The following is a 20,960-nucleotide window of genomic DNA, read 5'->3' as shown; positions in this document are numbered from 1 at the left end:
TAGATAATTTAGAAATAGTGTCTGACATGTCATAAGACTTAGTAATATCACTATCACCAAAAATACACTTCTGGAACTTTTGTCTACTACCTCCTAGGAAATGTCTGAAACAAAAGTTATTCCATGGATCCATGAGCTTATGGCCTTAGCTTAAAAAAAAAAAAAACTCACACTCATTGAGTACCAAGCACATGCTAGTCAATCTTCTAGGTATTTTACATAGATTGACTCATCTGGTCCTTACAAGTCCACCAGGCAGCATCATTAGCATCCCTGCTCTAGGGATGCGGAATCAGAGGCAAATTACTTGCCAGAGTCAGGTGACCTCGACCAAGCTAGAAGCAGCATTGCGTGGGCTCCAGGTGGCAGTTTAGCCTGTTCCAGTCCTCTTGGCCTACCTAGTATCAGGAACTCTGGTGCAGTCCCATGGGGGATGTTTTTGGTTTACCCATACCCTTTGAGCCATTAATCCCACCTCTGGGAATCTGTCCAGAGGAGGAAATCCAGAGAGGATAAAAGTCTTGTGTGCATGAGAGAGTTGCTCCTTTCATGCTATTCAAAGCAGCAAGAATTTGGAGGTGACCCTGAGTGTCTCCTTGAAGGACGAGTATGTAGCTGTTCAGAATAATGGATGATCAGTCTGTGTAGCATGAAGAAGGTGCTCCTGGCATAATATTAAGTGAAAAGAAAACAGGATGTGGAGTCATGTACTCAGTATGATCACAACTCTGTTAAAAGAAACACTTGTGAGTGAAGGAGACAGGTGAGGAATGTGTAAGAATGATGGTGGGACTGGGGTGGTGGGAGGGTCTATGTCTTAAAATTTCATAAGACAATGTTTTAAAAATAATAGCACTTAAAAAGTTAGTGATGACTGCTGAACTGGGTCAGTGCGCGTTCCCCCGCTGCCCCAGGATCACCCAGCCTTTCTGTTTACAGTGTGGATTTATAAGGAAAGCCAGGGTCACAGTTGACATAAGTGTTGATTTGAGTCCCTTCCTTGGGGGTACCTACACTGTGTCACTCCCGTCTTCATATGAAGGAGTATCTGGCCCTTCCTGAATCTTTAAAATGATTGAAAATCTCACTCCAGCCAGTGACAAAGGTTCCCACCACATGGATTGTGTTATCTATAAAACCATTCTGAAGAACCCATCACCCAAGACCAGATTCTGTGCCTGTCTGGGAATGCCATCTCCTCTGTGGTTAATGCCTGCATGAAATAAAATATCTTTCTTGACTTCAAGAAGGAATTTCTCCCCAGTTTAAAAAAAAAGATCCCAATCTGACATCATAATCAATCAGTCTTTTGAGACCAACCAATTCTTCCCATCCCCTTCCAAAATGGAAGTCAATCAATTCCAAATCCTCAGGGTTCTGTAAGTAGGCCATTCCTGCCATACCTCTGCCCCTGGTAACTACATAAAACCCCAGGCACCCAAGACTGGGTGAATGTGCTTTGCTTCTGTCCCTGGGAAGCAGCTCCACTGCTTTGAGGGAGTTTGGGGGATGGGCAGTGTTTTCGTCTCCGTTGCTTTGCCCACCACATTCCCAGGTTGCCTGTTTTAAAAACAGAATGATCCAGAGTTTGTAAAGATGATTCCTGGTATATTCCCAGCTTGGGCCCTTAAAAATGTAAGCATCTCTTTTTACTGGGAATCACCCAGACACAAGTAACAAATTGGCATCTTTGGATCCACCGTTTGCTTGGGAAGATGGTAAAAAGGCAAAATGAGAATGTCGGTGAGCCCAGGTGCGTGTGCCTAGGATCCCGCTGATGGCGCCGTTTCCATACCTGCAGACATTCCTGTGCTCCACAGACAGGTAACGGAGGTGCCACAGTGGCGCCCTCCCCACCCCACCCCCACGTGGCTGCAGCTTGCAATGCTGTGCCCCATTCTCAGCTCAGTCAGACCTGGATGCCTTTCTGCAGGCCTCTGTGTGATATGTTTGATATATTAGGTTGTTATTTAATCCAACTATATATCAAACATATTCCTACAGTGTCTTGCCCTGTCTCCGGGGGTTCCTAATATAGCTTATAAGGCAACAGGAAAGAATATGTTAGAATCAGAGGTAGATTACTCATTACATCTCTTTTGTTATATTCCATTTCTTCTTGTAGCATTTAAAACCTGTATCTGTACTGCTAGATTATTTTGTTTATTATAGAAACAAATCATAATTAATGATGTTTCATAAGAGCTTAGGTATTATGTATAGCTTAGTTTTGTGCAATGATGAATCCTTAAAGGCTGTGCTCAACGTGGGGGAATAAAACCCATGTTTGTGATACAGGGTCAGGATTATAACCTCCAGACACATCTAGGTTTACATTTCATTTTAATTCAGTTTTATCCTGATCTTCAATTTAGAAATTAGTAATTTTCACGATCAAGCTTTCAGCAAAAAATTCAAGCACAAATCAACTCTCTGTAACGTTGCTTTCCACCCACAGTAACAAAATGTATAAACCAAATCAGCCAAACCAAATGTATGGATGGTGAGTCACTGGGCTTTATATAAACCTTGGGGACGAAATATATCTAATAAAGATAACGCAGTGTGGAATATACTCTGTCTGTTGAGTTTCCTGTTGCAGGTTAACTTGTCAGAAGAGGTTGATAATATTTAGAATATGCCGACAATCAGAAAGTGATTCCATAGCCTAATTGGGTGCAACAGGAAGTTCGGGATTGTGAAACATTTTTTCCTGGCACGTAACAGCCTAACTGGGTTAGCTCTGACCTCCTCCCCCTAGAAGAGCCTGTGAAGGATATGTGAGTTCATTCTGATCTCTTTCAACAAAAGACTTAAAACTCCGCTTTCTGAAAGGGGAAGTATTGTGCTAATGGCTCCGATTTTTGGAGCAAAGAGGATGTGCTCTTGTAAAGGTCACTCCTGAACATACAAACACTACTCTATGAAGATAGTGAGCCAGAAGTGTGTACAGGTGGATTAGGAAAGCCTCTTCTGGTGGGTCTAAGAGCCAGCCCAACGCTGCTGGCAGGGACCGCCTAGTGACAGGTCACAGCAGCAGACAAGTGGTGACACAGGGGAGGTCAGTACAGTGTTGGGGCCCCAGCTTCCAGAGTCAGGAAGTGGAGCCTGTCCCTGGGATCCTCCTCATTGAGAAGAGAGCTATACGCCAGCCAAGATGCTGCCGTAGTCAATGCTACCTTCACGCAGCTAGATGGCGTTGTTTTGGGTTTTAGGCCCAGTTAAAGTTGTTTGGCCAAAATGACAGTCATGGAAAAGCAACAGCAAGCTGTTCTGAATAATGAAAAGCTCAGTTTAAAAGGACCTGAAGTTTGAAGCCCGTACATTAGAATTGATGTATCTTTTTAGGGTACATTTTGCTGTTGACCAGCAGGCTCTACTGATTAGTTGGGCAAATGGGAAAAGGCAGCCAGATGTTCAGGGAGAAGGATACAGCATTTTCTCTATGACCAAGCAGTGGACATTGAGCTCCTGTACCACTAGCTGCTTCCAGGCCAGGAGATGTGAGGTGCGCGGAAGAGTAAAGGTGAGTGGGGCCCCTAGTCAGCATGTATTCCCACATGACTCCCCACCAAATAGAGCAGTGGGTCTCTCAGACCCTCCTCAGACACACACAGGATTCATGTCACATGGCTTTACAGTGTAACAATTCTACCTAATTAAATCTTTGGGAAAATCCTGTCATCTGTTCTTCATCCATGCTTCCTAGATAGACACTCGAGTGCCTATATATTTTTTTAAGAGTTTGACATTATCTTTAAGAATTTTTCTATCAAATAGAAAGCACAATTAGTAGATTCTGATAAAGGATGCTGCTGCTGCTGCTGCTAAGTCGCTTCAGTCGTGTCCGACTCTGTGCGACCCCACAGACAGCAGCCCACCAGACTCCCCCGTCCCTGGGATTCTCCAGGCAAGAACACTTGAGTGGGTTGCCATTTCCTTCTCCAATGCATGAAAGTGAAAAGTGAAAGTGAAGTCGTTCAGTCATGTCTGACCCTTAGCGACCCCATGGACTGCAGCCTACCAGGCTCCTCCATCCATGGGATTTTCCAGGCAAGAGTACTGGAGTGGGTTGACATTGCCTTCTCCGCTGATAAAGGACAGATGGATGGATAGATATCTGTAACATAAATCTGGAATGACATACAGGAAAAAAAGAACAGAAATAGTTAAAAGATTATTCCAGTGGTATTTAAAGAAAGAGTGGTGGCTGCTGTGGGAAAACTGCTCCCAAAATACTAATCGGACAAGCTTGGACTTTGTCCATCAGATGTTGCAGAAACATGCAGTTATTCCACATCTGGGTGCAGAGGCCAGTCCCTTCCCAGGTGGCTGGCATAACCATTTGGCAACGCTTTCTCTCTGGCACCTGCTTTGTCTGTTGACTGTTTCCCTGGAGTTTCCCCTGGGACCAGATCAACCTGGGGAGACCAGGCCAGCTGACCAGCTCTGGTCTCTTGGCAGTTCCCGTGGTTCTGAGAAGTTTCCCTTTTATTAGGACTAGTAAGCGTGGTAGTCCTAAAGACAACCCACCTGGGGTCCTCCAGAAGAGAAGCTGACCTGGCTCACATACTGTTCAGGTCTTTGAGTACAGGTAAGGTCTCCCCTCCAGCTCCTCTCAACTCAAAATCAGAAGCAAACCGCTAGTGGCCAGACTCACTACCAAAAGAGAGGAACCTGGGACTGCCTGTTCCACTCAGGTTTCCACCTGGCAGGAAAATGCTTCACTCACGTTATGGAAGTTCTTGTTGTTTGCCTTCTGTTTTTTTCCTGGAGGACATTTAAATTATATGCAGATGTTCACACTTTAAGAAAATTATACCCAAATTTTTTTTTTAATTTCTGATGTGATTTATGACCTTGTTTTTAACTGTAAGTGTCTACAAGGCCTTCGGACAAGGCAATGGCACCCCACTCCAGTACTCTCGCCTGGAAAATCACATGGACGAAGGAGCCTGGGAGGCTGCAGTCCATGGGGTCGCTAAGAGTCAGACACGGCAGAGCGACTTCACTTTCACTTTTCACCTTCATGCATTGGAGAAGGAAATGGCAACCCACTCCAGTGTTCTTGCCTGGAGAATCCCAGGGACAGAGGAGCCTAGTGGGCTGCCGTCTCTGGGGTTGCACAGGGTTGGACACGACTGAGGTGACTTAGCAGCGATAGCCGCACAAGGCCTTCAGTAACACCAAACACAGCGTGATTCCTAACTGGAAAGATAGTGCAGTGAGTTGTAGTCTGGTTTTAGTGGCCAGCTGTGAGAGAGATGACTATGATGCTTATCAGCACTCAGCAAGGTGATCCCTCAGAGGAGGTTTTCAGGGAGTTTTCAGGCAGAAATGAGGCTAGTGACCCTTACGCCATCTCCTATGGTTGTCTTCAGCTCCTTCACTGTCAAGTCCATCGGGGAAGGGACACAATGTTTCAGGGATGTAATTCACAAAGACAAGGGCAAAAAAGAGGACCACAGGCGGAAATGCTCTTCCTCTGCCAGGTGCATGCCCAGGGACCTGTGTAGGAGGATGGGCTTGGTGGACGTTAGTAAAGATGCTTTAGGAAGGAGGCCAAAAGAGAGGAAGGAAGAAAAAATGGAGTCTGTGCTAATTTTAGTCCATGCATTCTTTAAAAAGATTTCACAAGCAGAAAATGAAATGTTTGTTTGATATCTGGAGAAGGGCATCAAATTCCCCAATCACTTGGCCAGACAGGGCAGAGCAGGGACTGAAACCCAGTTGTCTATTTCCTGGTTGGGTGTCAAAGGAGGAGCTAGAAGCAGTGCCGACGCTTGACACTTCATTTATCTTTGATTTGTCTTTTTTGTTTGTATTGTAGGTTGTATTCAGAAATAGCAGCTAGAACCTGTATTAGAATTATGGGTGAAGAATAGGGTTCAGGTAGTTTAACTCACACTCTGAAAAACTGTTGTTGAAAACCACAAAAAGTATGTGTATTAATAGAAAGAAAAATGAAGTTAATTGGGAATTATTGAGCATTTACTATATGCTCTGTGTATATTAATAATTTATATATAACTGCCCTATTGGATGGCAACCCACTCCAGTATTCTTGCCTGGAGAATCCCAGGGACAGAGGAGCCTGGTGGGCTGCCGTCTATGGGGTCGCACAGAGTCGGACACGACTGAAGCGACTTAGCAGCAACAGCAGCAGCAGGCTGGAAGGTAGGTTAGGAAAATGAGTGAACTGCCACAAAGATTATGTTCTCAGAATGTTACTGTGTCCAAGCTCATACTGCTTGCCACACAACATGATAGTAAATTAAGAGATGAGGCACGGGGGCAAGTAATAGCAACTTTATTCAGAAAGCCAGCCGACAAAGAAGATGGTGACTCCTGTCCCAAAGAACCATCTTCCCTGAGTTAGGATTTAGGCTCCCTTAATACTAAAAGGGAAGAGGGTGTGCTTGGTTGGTACAAACTTCTTGGTTCTGGAATCCTTTGTTCTTGCAGCTGTCCGTGTAGGTTTGGTCACAACATTTCTATAAACTCAAACATGACACATGTTATTGTCTGTTCTGCAACTTTTTGTCTCTAAATGAATGGAAAAGTGTTATGCCTTTAGAGGCCAGAGCCTTGAGAGTGGGCTAGTTTACATATTTCAGGTTCTAGACAACATTCTTAACTCATAGCAAACACAATAGAATACAGACGTTAAAGTTTAAAAACAAAAACAGATCCAATATGGAGTCAGATTTGTCCCTAGAACGAGAATTCCTGAAAGGTCGAAAGACAGAAATGAGTAAAGGCCTCCCTTTTCCGCCCTCTTTTTCCCTCTCCTTCCTCTTCTCCATCAGTACAACAAGAGTCTCAAATGCTCTCTCGTGCACGGGAAGCAGGTTGTGAGGGAGTCAGCCCAAAGTGTGGCCTTTCCCAGAGGGATCTCACCCAACCTCTAACTTTTTAAAAAAGGAGTTCTGGAGAAGATCACCTCACAGGAAGAATGTCAGCAAAAGGGTACTTAGACTTTTCTCAAAGCTACTGAAAAGTCAAAGCTAGAGTCTACCCAACAGTCCAGAAAAGACAGTTGCTGAGTACTACAGGTGACCTGGTCAATAGTCTTTTGGAGTAGAGACCAGGGAAAGAGTATTGTACAGAGGATGAGAAGGTGGATTCAGATCTCAGAGGCTGCAGCTGACACCTTCATTAAGGGCAGGTTCTTAGCTTAACATCTATTACACTATTTTGTTAAGAGGGCCTCTTAGTAACATGCTGCTGTGTTTTGCATCTGTATATGCGTGAATCAGTGTCAGAGTGTGAGTGCCAGTTGAGGCATACAGGCAGGGCATACAGTTAACAACCCACAGTGTTCCACAGGCAGGAGCCAGTGCCTTGATGTGTATGTCCAGTTATCCCCAGAGATCAGGAAAGGAAAGTTACTGATGCGGGCACTTACTCCATGCCTCTCCCCTTTGCTTACCATGTAAATTGTCCTCTGGCTGAACTCTAGTACTCAGAAACTCATCTTAAATGGATACATTCTCTCAACAAACCTTTTCTGCATGGGTTTCTCTGCCTCATGCTATGCTCCAGAGACATAAGTTGGATAAAACAACAGTCCATGCCCTGGAGGAGATCACAGGCTGGTAGGATTCAGCTCACTGGTGTCTTGAGCCCAGGCCTGCATTTACCCTAGGGTAGCCTATACCACGGAGAAGGCGATGGCACCCCACTCCAGTACTCTTGCCTGGAAAATCCCATGGACAGAGGAGCCTGGTGGGCTGCAGTCCATGGGGTCACGAAGAGTCGGATACGACTGAGCTACTTCACTTTCACTTTTCACTTTCATGCATTGGAGAAGGAAATGGCAACCCACTCCAGTGTTCTTGCCTGGAGGATCCCAGGGACAGGGGAGCCTGGTGGGCTGCCGTCTATGGGGTCGCACAGAGTCAGACAGAAGTGACTTAAAAGCAGCAGCAGCCTTTACCACCTGCATCTTGCACCAGATCCTCAGTGATCTGAGCAAGGAAGGGCTGTCCGTTTACCGGCCCATTGAGTGAAAGCATTTCCTCATATTCAGGTGTCCTGGTCTGCAAATTATTTCCCAGGGTTTCCTAGCTGCATCTCCAAGTTACTGTTCTTGATCTCCCAGCTACAATGGGGTTTATTCTATTAACAGTCCAGCATTTGAATTGTGATTGTTTTATTTAGGGAAAGCCTTCGAAGACTACGCCCGTTCCACTTGTCTCCTTTTTTGCAACATGGTTAAGCATATGTCCTTCTTCTTCTTGCTGCCCTCACACCCCTCTCCCAGAGTCCATCCTGTATGTTGGTGGGAGGAGCTAAAGCCAACAGGAACTCAGACTGCAGTACCATGGCTTTTCATGAATTCTCCTTGACTTGGAAAAATCCCATTTTCTCTTAGGCTAGAAGTTGTATGGTGTGAGGAAACATCAAGTGTTAATGCATAATTTCAGCAGGAGAGATAAAGTGGGCATTTAGTCTTGATGGTAAATCTGGCCTGCAGAAAGATACAGATCTGGCAGGTAGAAAGCAGATAACATCATGGAACTGTGCCCAACTGCAGCATTTAAATGTTTACTCTCCATCACAGTCAGCTTTATTAAGCCTTTTGTTTGGAAACTCTCATACTTTTTAATCAAAGCAAATGTCTCCCAGAGATAAGGCTTCCTGCCATGTCTATTTTGAAATCTAGAGATCTTATAGAAAGGAAAAGATATTCATCAAAGGGCATTACAACACTTGCCATGGCAAGAAAAATATGTAGGTATAAGAAATATTTCCAAGTTGAGTATATATTTCAAGCACGTGGGGGTTTTTTAGATTTATTTGGAGTATAGTTGATTTACAGTGTTGCATTGGTTTTGGTATATAGCAAAGTGACTTCATTTTATGCACACACACACACACACACACACACACGTATATTAATTCTTTTTCAGATTCTTTTCTCATATAGATTATCACAGAATATTGAGTAGAGTTCCTTGTGCTACACAGTAGGTCCTTGATGGTTATCTGTCTTATATATAGTAGTGTGCATATGGCATATGTTAATCCATGTGTCTTATGAAAACAAAACAGAATACTTCAAGGGTAGCAAAAGATATGGGAGAGGTCTTTTACGTTGATTCTAATGAGATATTCTTTTAGATCTGTCCATGCTTAGAGTTCGCACTTAGTTTTAAGGAAATTCCATTTTTGTGCATGTTAAAATTTGGGAAATCAGAAACCTCCTGTGAAGTGGACTCGATCTTAGAAGCCATAGCATAGCTGAGAGCCTGTGAAAAGGGCCTGGGAGATGTTAGGAGCCACCAGCAAGCCTCCATCTCCTCATCTGCAAAAGGAGTAGGAGCTCCATTTGGACTCAGACACTCTATGGCTTCCCCAGTGCTTATGTCTTTTATAAGCTTAACTTTTCTTAACTTTTGCAGAACAAATTTCCAGAAAAGTTCTTAATTCAAGGTCACTGAATACACCGATCAGAGCCCAGTACCATTTCTTCATGGCTTGTGTATTGGGTTGGCCAAAAAGTTCAGTTGAGTTTTTCCCTAAAGATGTTACAGAAAACCCAAGTGAACTTGTTGGCCAACTCAATATACCAGTACCTTTTATGCCAGAGTGTGTTACGATGGGTTGTTTTATGTTTCAATAAACAAATTTTATATTCCACCATTACCACAGGCTTCCCCACCCCAGGAATCCAAACTTAATCTTTTGGAACTGAGCCCATTTCTATCCTGAATGCTCCTGGAGCAAGACTTTGTCAGAAATAGAGAATATACTGCTTCTGTCTCAGAACTTCTCAAGTGCTGCCGTCCGTCTTCAGATCCACAGGACTTGCATGGAAATATTTTTCTGATAATGAGTTATTAAAACAGAAATGAGAATGGCCACATCTTGAATCATGAGAAATCCCATAAAGAATAGGGAACTGGAAAAGCATTGTATCTGTGTATCCATCCTGTTTGGTGGTTCACATGGGACCATCCGTGAGCCGACTTGCAGCCTCTGACCTGAAGTCTGCCCCCAGCTGATGCCCTAAGAGGTGGCCTGGTCTGGGAAAAGCCTATCCTGATGAAGGCAGAGAAGCTTAGATTTAGATCATGTCGAGAGTCTTCACGCCTCCACTGGCCTCCTTCGGGCCAGTACTCCACCTCCCTCAGCCTGAGTATTCCAATGTAAATATAAGGATAAAGATAACTTCAGCGCAAGACTTTTTGCTTTTTTGGTGAGAATTAAACAAGTCAATGTGCATGGAAGTAAATACCTGCACATAGTAGGCACTCTTAAAAAAGTATTGCTGTTGTACATTGGTAATGTACTTAGTGCCACTGAATGGTATACTTTAAGTTGATTTGAAGAGTAAATTTTGTGTTACATTTATTTTACGAACACACACAAAGAAAACTATTGCTATACTTGACCATCATCTCTTAATGCCTGAAAGGTACCAGCCACATCTTTAAGGTACTGTGACCAAAGAGGCACTTATCCATATCCACACTGGCTCATGGCCACAGAGCAATGCTGCTGGAGGGGACCTTGCAGGTTATCTAGTCTGGCCACCCTTTATGGTGATGCTCTGTCCCACTGAGCCTGGGACTAGGGTCTTTACACTTGCCCAACTTCCCAAAAGCTTCTCTTCAACAACCCAGGCATTTTGGCAGCAGGAAACCTGGTGATGGCGAATTTCAAGCAGAGCCCTGATGACCTGAGAGCCCCGGTGCCGTCAGAGCCTGTGTTCTTCCCCAGGTGGAGCCATGCCTCAGGCTTCCAAGGGGCCAGCCCTACCTTGATGTCACATTGCCTGGCTTCCTTTCTACCACGTGTGATCTCTGGTTGGCATGTGACTCTCTGCTCAAGCACAGAAATGCAAATACTATTTTACCTTTGTTTTCACCCAAGAGAAATAAGGTTTTTCAACAGCTAATAGCCATCTTCCTTTTTTCAACCCATTTTTCAAGCCTTACACGGCGAGAGAGTGTGCTACCACTTAGTCTTTGAATTTTGATTATTGATTATTTTGATTTGAGTTGTTGATGTTGATGAAACCATTTGTATATATTTGTATATATTTTATTTCCCAGTGAATTTATGTCTTTTTAAAGACTCTGGTCTGGAAAAATAATCCGTCTTAAAATGGCCTGATTTTAAATGTGTACAGAATCTCAATGCTGGTAATTTTTATCTTTTAGAGAGGGGGTGGGGGGAGGTAGCAGATGGAGAGGCCTCCAGCCAACTTAAGCCTTTCTACCCTGGGTATGGTTTGTCCATAAGAAGCCATGTACAGTTGAAGAGCCAGGTGACCGAGAAGTAAGTCATTTGGCAGAAAATGTCCTTTGGGATATGAATTGTGTATGATGCTGTTTTCTTTTGGTTATAGCAAGCGGACGAGACCCTGGATTTTGAAGAACAGATCTTGGAGGCTGCTAAATCCATTGCTGCTGCCACGAGTGCCCTGGTCAAATCGGCCTCGGCAGCCCAGAGGGAGCTGGTGGCCCAAGGAAAGGTTTGTAAATCTCGCTGGCCACGTGAGGAACGTCAGGCTGCTGGAGCCTCTGAGGACCGAGGGAAAGGCAGTACCACGTGTGTTCTGAGCAAGGAAGCCCTGTCGCCCCATCCCTCCCTGAGTCACCCTGCTCTGCCCATCGCACTGCACACTCTGCTTCAGCTTAACATACAGAATGAAGGATTTGGCTTCCAGGCCTCTCACCTGCTTCTTGTTAAGGAGAGCTCCCACTCCAGGCAGCCATCAGGGCCTGAACATTCATTTATCTCCCTGCTGTCCATTAGTCTATTTAAAGATGTAAACTGTCATATGTTCCCGGTGGATGGCTATATAAGCACCGTAGTCAGGGGCTTTGTAATACCTTGTTCAGTTCCAGTGACTCCATTTTCTTAGGACTGTTGAGCTGAATGCCATCCAGCTCTGCAGTTAGCATTTTCCTGAGTCCTTTGGTCAAAAAACTGGTCTGTTTTTAAAGCTGAGATTTCTTCGACCTGCTTTATCTCCAGTCACCCATTCCATCTGCATTAGCATGAAAGCTTAGTTCTTTTTCAGTGATCCAGAGGATTAATAGTACATTAGACTAATCCTGCGTGTGGGAAGGCCTTTCAATTGAAAATATTCCATGTGTCCTGTTATGCCTATATAGCATGGAACCACTCCATCGAAATTACATCTTGCAGAAAAGACTTTCAATCATAGAGGCACCACAGAAATCCTGACAGGTTGGGGAGATTTGGTCACCATACCTGTCAGTCACTTCTGTTTGATATTAAAAGCTCTTTACTGTCAGTGTACAGATGACAGATGCAATTGTGTCTTGACCTAAAAACTTGCAATAGAGATGGCTAGGCTCAGCTAGTGGCCTTCCGTTTTCCTCCATGAAGTCTCTCGTAAGGTTGTTTGTTTTTGTTGTTTAGTCGCTAAGTCGTGTCCTACTCTTTCGCAACTCCATGGACTATAGCCCGCCAGTCTCCTCTGTCTATGGAAATATTTCGGCAAGAATACTGGAGTGTGTTGCCATTTCCTCCTCCAGGGGATCTTCCCAACCCAGGGATTGAACCATTTCTCCTGCATTGGCACACATATTCTTTACCCACTGAGCCACATGGAAGCTTAGCCATGTCTTAATCCAACCTGCGTACATTGGCTCCTCTTTCCAAACCATTGTGTTCCAATTTAATGTATGCACATCTCCCCAGCCAGCATAAATCTGTCCCTTTCCCCTTCTCACTAATCCCCTATTGATGGATCAGAGTGCAGTCCTTACTCACCTAGGACTGGTTAACTGGTTGATATGTAAAGACCAAATATGGATCACTGAGAAGAATATCCTACCTAGAAAGTTCAGTTCATCTGCATCTTGATGAAGACTCGTCTGCATGCTGGACAGAGGGTTGGATATTAGAGAATTGAACTTGAGCATGGCCAAGGCTTTGTCCTCCAAGGAACTTATATGTTCAAGCATTTAAAAAGTTGGTAACAGAGGTTCTCAGAGTTGGACATGACTTGGCAACTGAACAACAACAGCAGCGGTCCAGCTGGATTGGGGGAACTGTATGCAGAACCCTGGGGCCTTATCTGACCTTCAACAAGCCCTCATGTGATGCCTGTAATTGCTAAGAGATCCCCAGTTTCATATTCAAATTTAGCTACTCATCTCTTACCTCTCCACACACCTCCCACCAGTAAAGGTATTTGCTCCCATAGTTCCTTCTACATCTGGTCAGAAAACGTTTTATTTGTTGCCATAATTTCTAAATAGAAACAGAGATCATCCTACTTCCAGCTTCTTACTTCTATACCCACCCCTGACAAAATGGTCTGTATTTCCTTAAGACAAGGATCTGTGCTCAGTTGTACAGAGATGTACTCCTTTTTTAACATCATCTGCCAGAAAGTCACAGTGTGACTTCCAGAGTCAGGAATCAGGAGAGATTTCAGCTTCCCTCACCTCTTAAATGAAGAGGCCTCCATGGCTCCCGTGTTAGAAACGGGGAGGGGTCAGCAGAGGAAACAGACATATCAAGATAGCCCCATCCATTGTTCCTAACCCATTTTCCCAGAAATGTAGTACCTGATGGCTAAAAGGAGGCCATTGAGAGCGTTTCCAGTCGCCTGTGGCCCAGGTGGAAACCGGCCAGGACCTGCAGTCTTAGAGCTGCTAGGGTCCTGTGTGGGAAAAGGTGCCATTGGCAGGGGTCCCCGGGAGATGCTGCATGTCTGATGAGCTGCTTTTCTGTCCAGTTGCAGGTCATGAGTAGGGCATGAGGGGTGCAGTCACCCTGCACCTTCCCACTCTCCTTACCCCTTCTATGCTCCTCTCTAGGTGGGTTCCATTCCTGCCAATGCTGCGGACGACGGACAGTGGTCGCAGGGCCTGATTTCTGCCGTGAGTCGCTCTCTCCTTCTTCCCCATTGGCTTTTTAGATCCCCTGAGGGAGGTTTGGGCTGGGGGTCACTTCTCTGTTGACTGTCGCCAGGCCCGGATGGTGGCAGCCGCGACCAGCAGTCTCTGCGAGGCAGCCAACGCCTCAGTGCAGGGACACGCCAGCGAGGAGAAGCTCATCTCATCTGCCAAGCAGGTAGCTGCATCCACGGCTCAGCTGCTTGTGGCCTGCAAGGTGAAGGCTGATCAGGATTCGGAGGCCATGAGGCGGCTACAGGTAATGGTCACTGATGCTGGTGGGAAAATACTCCTGTTGGAGCGGGTAAGTGTCACCAGAGGGTAAGCAGTCTAACTTTCTTGGCATGACCTACTGGACCTTCCATCAGCCAGCTCTGTCCCACGTTTCTCATTTCCTGCCACGTGAGGCATGCATCCTATACCTTCCGCCCCGCCAAACTGATGTTCTCCACATGTACTTTCTGGTCTCATGTCTTGGGGCCCTCCTCCCACCAGACCAATCTTGGTGAACTCCTGCTCATCCTTCATGACTCATCTCCAAAGCCACCTCTTCTGGGAAGCCCTCCTTGACTCCTAGGCCTTGGGGAGTCAGTCCTTTTTCTGCCCTGCCAGAGCCTCTGATCAGACCAACCTAATGGTTCCTGTCACCCTGTACCACCAGATTTATCTGTATGTCTGCCTTTGATGAGACTGAGCTTCTTGGGTGCAGGTCCCAGATCTTTATCTTTGCATCTCACCCCTAAGATGGTACCTGTTTCAGTGAAGGCTCTCATTTAGTGTTTGCTAAAGAAAGGAGCCAAAGGACTGAAGAATTTATATGAGATGCTGCTAAGGTTTCCCAGAGTTCAAAGAACATACTTATGAGGGTGACGCATGAATCCTGCCCAGTGGATCTAAGTTTTCCTGATTGTTTTCATTATAAAAGTATTTTAAACACAGTAAAGGAAATGTGGGAATGAAAAAGATAGCCTCAGCATCTTCATGTGTCCAATGTTATGTTTTTTCTCATCCTATTTTTATCTTATATAAAATGCTTTTGTCTAGTTGTCATCCTAAGCAGAGACAGTCTGCATTTTTTCACTTCACATTTTATTACACTTTTTTTTTCCTGGAAGAAAAGTCTTCGTAATGGCCCTGTGCAATGCTAACTGGTTCATTCTTCATGAGTCTCATTTTTAATGATTGCATGACATTCTATCAACTAATTATTCCAGAATTTCTCTTTACAAAATTAGACATATTTGTGTCCAGTTTTCTAGATGTTTGCTATTATAAATGTTGTAATGCACATTGTTTATGTTGCTAAAAATGTTTATGTAAGATCATAACTGGCAGAAATATTTGAATGATTCCAGTGAAACTCCAGACTTTTTTGTTATTTCCTAAGTTGTAAAGTGTGTTACGGTCATTTGGTCCTCCTGTGTCAATCTCTCTCCTTCACCTGCCTTCATTTTTCTCCTGGCATAAACCCAGGGGGGAAGTCGGGAGCTGCATGTTTGTGAATGTGTGATTTATGGATTTGGGGGACACGTCTTTGGAAAATATCCTGAGTTAAGAGATACCTGTGTTCAAGACCTCTACAGATACCTAGGTTCAAGACCTTGATGCCTCTACAATTCATTAAGTGCAATGTCCTATACAAATCATTTCAAACCTTTCAGGCCTCAGTTGCCTCTTTCGTAAAATGAGGATAGAGATGCTGGCACTGGCTCTTGCAAGAATCAAGAAATGTGAAAGTGCTTTTGTAAGTCCTAAGGATTTACACAGGTGTAGCCGAGCATCACTCTTATGTCATCATTTCTGACTTAACTGTATGCTGCAATGTTGTATGAGTCCCTTACAATGACCCAGAGGTTCTCTGGGGCTACACAGACCTCTGTTCGAATCCCAGCTCTATAATTTATCAGCTGCAGAATCTTAGGTTACTCAACTTCACTTTCTACATAGAAAAGTGCACTAATAATTTCTGACCTTCCCTTCTTGTGCAAGCCTTCATGGTCCCCTTTGGCCACTTTTCTTTTTTTAAACCCCTTGGCCACTTTAAACCACCAACCAGATGAGCCAGTTAACTTTTTATTTTCATATTTATTTATTTATTTGATCATACTGGGTCTTAGTTGCAGCATGTGGGAATCTAGTTGCCTGACCAGAGATCAAACCTGGGCCCCCTATTTTGGGAGTGTGAAATCTTAACCATTGGACCACCAGGGAAGTCCCCAGTTAACTTTGAGAAAATTTCATCACTCTGATGGCTTACCCTCAAGTGCAAGTTCTTGACTCTAAGGGGGCTGGGCAAGGACTATGGGAGATTTAACAAAACCTTAACCACAATGAAAAGGAAATTCCAAACCTCAGGTGGCAGAGGGCAAGCCCCCTGGTCCACCCTCGCTGCAGATCCAGGCTGCATAAGGACCATCCCTTCTGTAACTGTCTTTACCACCTGCCACTTCCTTGAGCCTGCAGCCCAAGGCCAGCTGAGACTCTAAAACCACTTCTGTAAAGGCCCTAGTTACTGCAGAGCTCCGTTCCTCCCGTGGCGGGGGGCGGGGGGTAGGTTGTGTTCCCTTCATTCCCTCAGAAAGCCTTAGGTGAGCACAAGCCCTGGGTACCCACTGCTCCCAGTGCTGGGATTGCAAAGATTCAAGTCACAGCCCCTGCCTTCAAGTTACTCACTGTCCAGGGGCGAGAGAGGCAACCACACGTGTGGTAAGGGCTGCAAAGAAGCCAGCACAGAGCATTCCAGGAGCGCATGGGAGGGTGTGGGTAAGGCCAAGGCAGACAGAAAAAGTGATCTCTGAGCCAATTCCTCAAGTATGCCTCAGCTGGATGGGGCAGGAGGAGGTGAATTTCTCACCCAGGAGACAGCTCCTGAGCAAGCTTCTGTTAACCTTCGTATCATAGTGCTATAATCGTGTGTTCACATAACTGTAATTCCCATTAGAATTGCATGTTCCTTGGGAGCCAGGAAGTGTGTCTCAATCTAATGAATGAGCTAAGGTTAGGTAGGTGCCAATGCTGGTAGAATCAATGGATGGATGGATAAATAGTTGGATGGATGGGTGGATGAGTGGACGGACAGACAAATGAATACTACCTAGAGAGAAACTGTGTTGTATATAATTGGGTGATAAATAGATACCTAGTCTCGTGAGCTGTGCCTCCATGTCTGTTCTTGCTGAATCCAAATGACTGTTTTTAATGATATCATGTGTGTCTTGTCCCCTCTCCAGGCAGCAGGAAATGCTGTGAAAAGAGCCTCAGACAACCTTGTTCGTGCAGCCCAGAAGGCAGCGTTTGGCAAAGCTGATGATGACGATGTTGTAGTGAAAACAAAGTTTGTAGGGGGCATTGCTCAGGTTTGTGATTAAACCCAGACAGTGTTTACTCCTAAGATGAGCACTGAGTTATAATAGAGACACAAAATAACAGTGGCCTAAACAGGATGGGAGTTTATTTCTCCCTGGTAAGACAGTCTTGGGTATAAGGAGTCCAGGCATGGTATGGCGGCTTCTTTGTGTCTGAGATCCAGGTTCCATCTGCCTTATCACTCCACCATCCCCGAGATGTTCCCTTGGCCACTCGGTCTGAGATGGCTTGATAATCGCCTCAGGTTTCCAGCCAGCAGGAAGATGAAAAGTTAAGGCAGGCATGACTTTGAAGTTGTCTGCCTCAGTTAATTCACATGCCATTGGCCAGCACTCGGTCACATGGCCAACCTAGCTGCAAAGGATGCAAAGAAACGCAGTATTCTTCTCTGAGTAGTAGTGTGCCTACCTAAAAATCAGGGATTCTCTTATAGAAAAGGGAAAGAAGAGAGTTAGAGGACAGCAATATTATCTTCAAATGTTGCATTTGGAGCTGCTACTCCAGATCTTTGGCCCTAGAGAAAGAATGAACGATGACCCTCTCCCAGAAGTTTTACAAGAGTGGATGGGAATCTGACTTATGCGGGCCTGCATTCTTGTGCATGGGAGTGCGGTGGAAAGGTCAGGAAACTGGGCTTGCAGTTTGGGTATGTTCATATAAATCCTTCATGCAAGATGGGTTTTCCACCAGGAGCACTGAGGCTCCGTGGCTGAACTTACTCATTCCCACACCTTCCTTAGCTCCTCCTGAACCATTTCCTGTATTTGGAAATACATAGGATACATTTTTTGGAGAAGGAAATGGCAACCCACTCCAGTATTCTTGCCTAGAGAATCCTATGGATGGAGGAGCCTGGTGGGCTGCTATCCATAGGGTTGCACAGAGTCAGACACGACTGAAGCGACTTAGCATGCATGCATGCATTGGAGAAGGAAATGGCAACCCACTCCAGGGTTCTTGCCTGGAGAATCCCAGGGACAGAGGAGCCTGGTGGGCTGCCATCTATGGGGTCACACAGAGTCAGACATAACTGAAGTGACTTAGCAGCAGCAGCAGCAGGATACATTTTTACCAGAATCTCTTTCTCAATACAGTAGTTCCATGAGAAATTCCATGAAGAAGATTCTGTGATCCAGCAGTTCTGGGAATGGCTGAACTGTGTTCTCCTTCCTTAGATATCACAATGCTCGTTAGTCTAGCAAGGCTCTGAAAAGACCTTTGCTTTTCAGAAATCTATGTGGCTTTCTAGAGCGCAGGCTTACCCTTTCCCCTTGAAACCTGTGAACTAATATTCTTCAGATCACACCTTAGAGGCTTGAAATAAATATATGAAAGCTGTCTAATAGTTAAGGGCTCCAGTTTTAGCTTCAAGAATACCTGAGATGGGTCCTACTCCACTAGCTGAGGCCCTTCGGGAAAGTGGACCCACATCTCTTGAGCTTCACGTTTCTCTTTGGAACAATGAGACATTATCAATAGGCCACACTTTACAATGTCACCATGGAGGTGATGGAACACTCTATGTAAAGTGCTTAAACCAGAGCCGGGTGCATTGTAGGGATGCAGGTTATGTCGGTTATTAAATCAGGGGCCAGAAATCAGCGGCCAGAAATCAGCTTATTGTCTTGGATCACTAGTCTTAAAACCTGAACCATGGCCCAGAGGTGGGTCTCCAGAGCTAAGAATATACAGTCTTGAAGCAGTGCTGTGTCCCGTGGTAGCAGAGGCTGTGGGAGCTCTTGAGGCAGGCATGGAGGGGAGGGCAGTTTGCTAGAATCTTTCACACCCCTCCAGCTTGATGCTTTCCCTCTAGATCATCGCCGCCCAGGAGGAAATGCTGAAGAAGGAACGAGAATTGGAAGAAGCAAGGAAAAAACTGGCCCAGATCCGCCAACAGCAGTATAAATTCCTACCCACTGAGCTGAGAGAGGACGAAGGATAAGGCCAGAGCCAGGGGTGCGCGCCCCAGGGGACGGCCGCGCGCGAACTGGACAGACAGCGGTCCTGGGAGGCCGGGCACTGCCCAGGCACCGCCCACCTCCCCCTGGGGCGAGCCCGGGGCCTGAACGCTTCGGCTCCCTCCGCTCCGGCTGCATGATCGTGATGTCGCAGGGTACAGTGAGTGCCCCCCACAGCTCCTCCGCCGCCTCCCCCCACCTCACACATCTCAGGAGAGAGGGGCGCGGGCTCACGGACTGTTACCAAAACGAAGGCAGTATTACGTCGCCCTCGGACACTCGTGCTTCTGTCGGTCCTTTCCTAGGCCTGCTGCTGGGCCTGCTGTGAAATCTTAATAGGAAAAAACGAAAACAGCTCGGGGGAAATCATTAATGCCATAGATACTCAAAGATCTTCTTCTCCCTCTCAGGCGAAGGTGGACATTGGAGTTGGACACAGTTCATAAAAGCCAGAAACATAAACCAGTGTGGACTCCAGGAGGGCAGCTCAGGCCTTCCTGCCTGTCACTAGCACTGGTTCACCCGGAGGGTGAACAATACCTGCTCCTGTTTGCACGCTTTTTTGCCTCCGTGTGTAAGCTCCTTGTACAATCTAGCTCCAACTTGTATTCTGTGGCCCAGAAAATTGAATGATTTTTTTTCCTCCATAATCCAAAGGACAGAGGCATGGGGGACTGTCAGGGCTCGGTGAGCAGGGGCTGTAATAAAATGTGTGGGCTCCTTACTCTGCAGAGGCTGTTTGAGTTCATACAAATTCATCCACATAAACCCAGGTCTTCCAGGTAACAGTCAATACAGCAGCCCCCACCTTAGGCATTCAAACTGAGGGTTCAACTCCAGTAAAGCCATTCCTTGGTGACCCTGTCTTCTAGGTCCCATATCAGATTTTCTGCTCTCAAAATGGTCAGCATTCAGAATTCTGTTTAAAAATCTGTCACCCACTCTCTAACCCAAGATGGATGTTTTCTCTATGTCCTGATAGTCCTAAAACCTAGATGCGTTCTAACACCATAATGAATTTTTAACAACATAGTTTTGCTAATTAGCCCATCTTAAAAGTGATGACATACGATATTTTCAGAGTTTGTCTTCTGGATGCGACAGTTCAAGAATCTTAAATTTCCCACCCCCACCTCCTTTCTCTTTTCAGAGCCCTCTCCTTGGAAGGGCATTTTAAGACTTTTTTGAGCCTTATCCCAAGACAGTATGTGAAGGATGAATGGCTTGTGGGATAGCTACTAATGCCAGGTAGCAGGTGTCTTTGAAAAAAATTTAATTGAGGGAAGACAGTGGTGATGGAGGTATGTGGTTTTTTAAAGCTGGTAACTGTTGACAGCAGTCATCCTCCATTTATCCAGTCCTGTGGTCTCACATCTCATATTTCATTCACAGGATAGCTTGAATATTCCACCCAGGGAAAAGATGATGCTTTGATTCTCAAAAAGAATCACCTGTAGACTTTGCCCAATGGTCCTGCTTTAACAGACCCTGGCCCATGCCATGGTTGTAAAATGCAGTTAAACTTTGGATGGCTCCTCCTATTTATAAGAGACTTGTAAGTCCTCCACATAGAATTTTTTCCCAGGCACGTAGGAAGCTACAAGAAATACAGTATAAATGAGAAGCAAGTGGAGAGAGTCTGTAGAGAGCTAGGGATGAAGGAATCAACCCTAAAGAAGAGGGAGCTGGCCGGGCCCTGCCATCTAATGGGAGAAACTGACAAATCTGTGGCTCGCCCTGCTCAAGT

The 20,960-nt window shown here is 45.3% G+C and overlaps 1 protein-coding gene and 1 non-coding gene across 11 annotated transcripts in view; both read left to right on the top strand.

Moving 5' to 3' along the window:
- Positions 1 to 19,937, top strand: part of TLN2 (talin 2) — a 495,231-nt gene extending 475,294 nt beyond the window's left edge. For 8 of the 10 annotated variants that reach the window (XM_024997998.2, XM_024997999.2, XM_024998003.2 and 5 more), the window contains 5 exons: positions 11,360 to 11,485; positions 13,812 to 13,874; positions 13,966 to 14,193; positions 17,120 to 17,245; positions 19,069 to 19,937. In XM_024997998.2, coding sequence (XP_024853766.1) covers positions 11,360 to 11,485; positions 13,812 to 13,874; positions 13,966 to 14,193; positions 17,120 to 17,245; positions 19,069 to 19,197 — 672 coding nt within the window. In that variant the 3' untranslated portion in view covers positions 19,198 to 19,937. The remainder of the gene's footprint in view (positions 1 to 11,359; positions 11,486 to 13,811; positions 13,875 to 13,965; positions 14,194 to 17,119; positions 17,246 to 19,068) is intronic. The other 2 variants (XM_024998001.2, XM_024998000.2) reach the window with 1 other exon arrangement.
- Positions 1,929 to 2,013, top strand: MIR190A (microRNA mir-190a). The gene has a single exon (NR_031096.1). It is a non-coding gene; the product is annotated as a microRNA mir-190a (primary transcript).
- Positions 19,938 to 20,960: the final 1,023 nt, after the last annotated feature.

This window comes from Bos taurus, chromosome 10 (genome assembly GCF_002263795.3).
Source record: "Bos taurus isolate L1 Dominette 01449 registration number 42190680 breed Hereford chromosome 10, ARS-UCD2.0, whole genome shotgun sequence".
Lineage (NCBI taxonomy): Eukaryota > Metazoa > Chordata > Mammalia > Artiodactyla > Bovidae > Bos > Bos taurus.
Note: the sequence above shows the minus strand (reverse complement) of the source record. Positions and strands in the feature narration are given on the sequence as shown.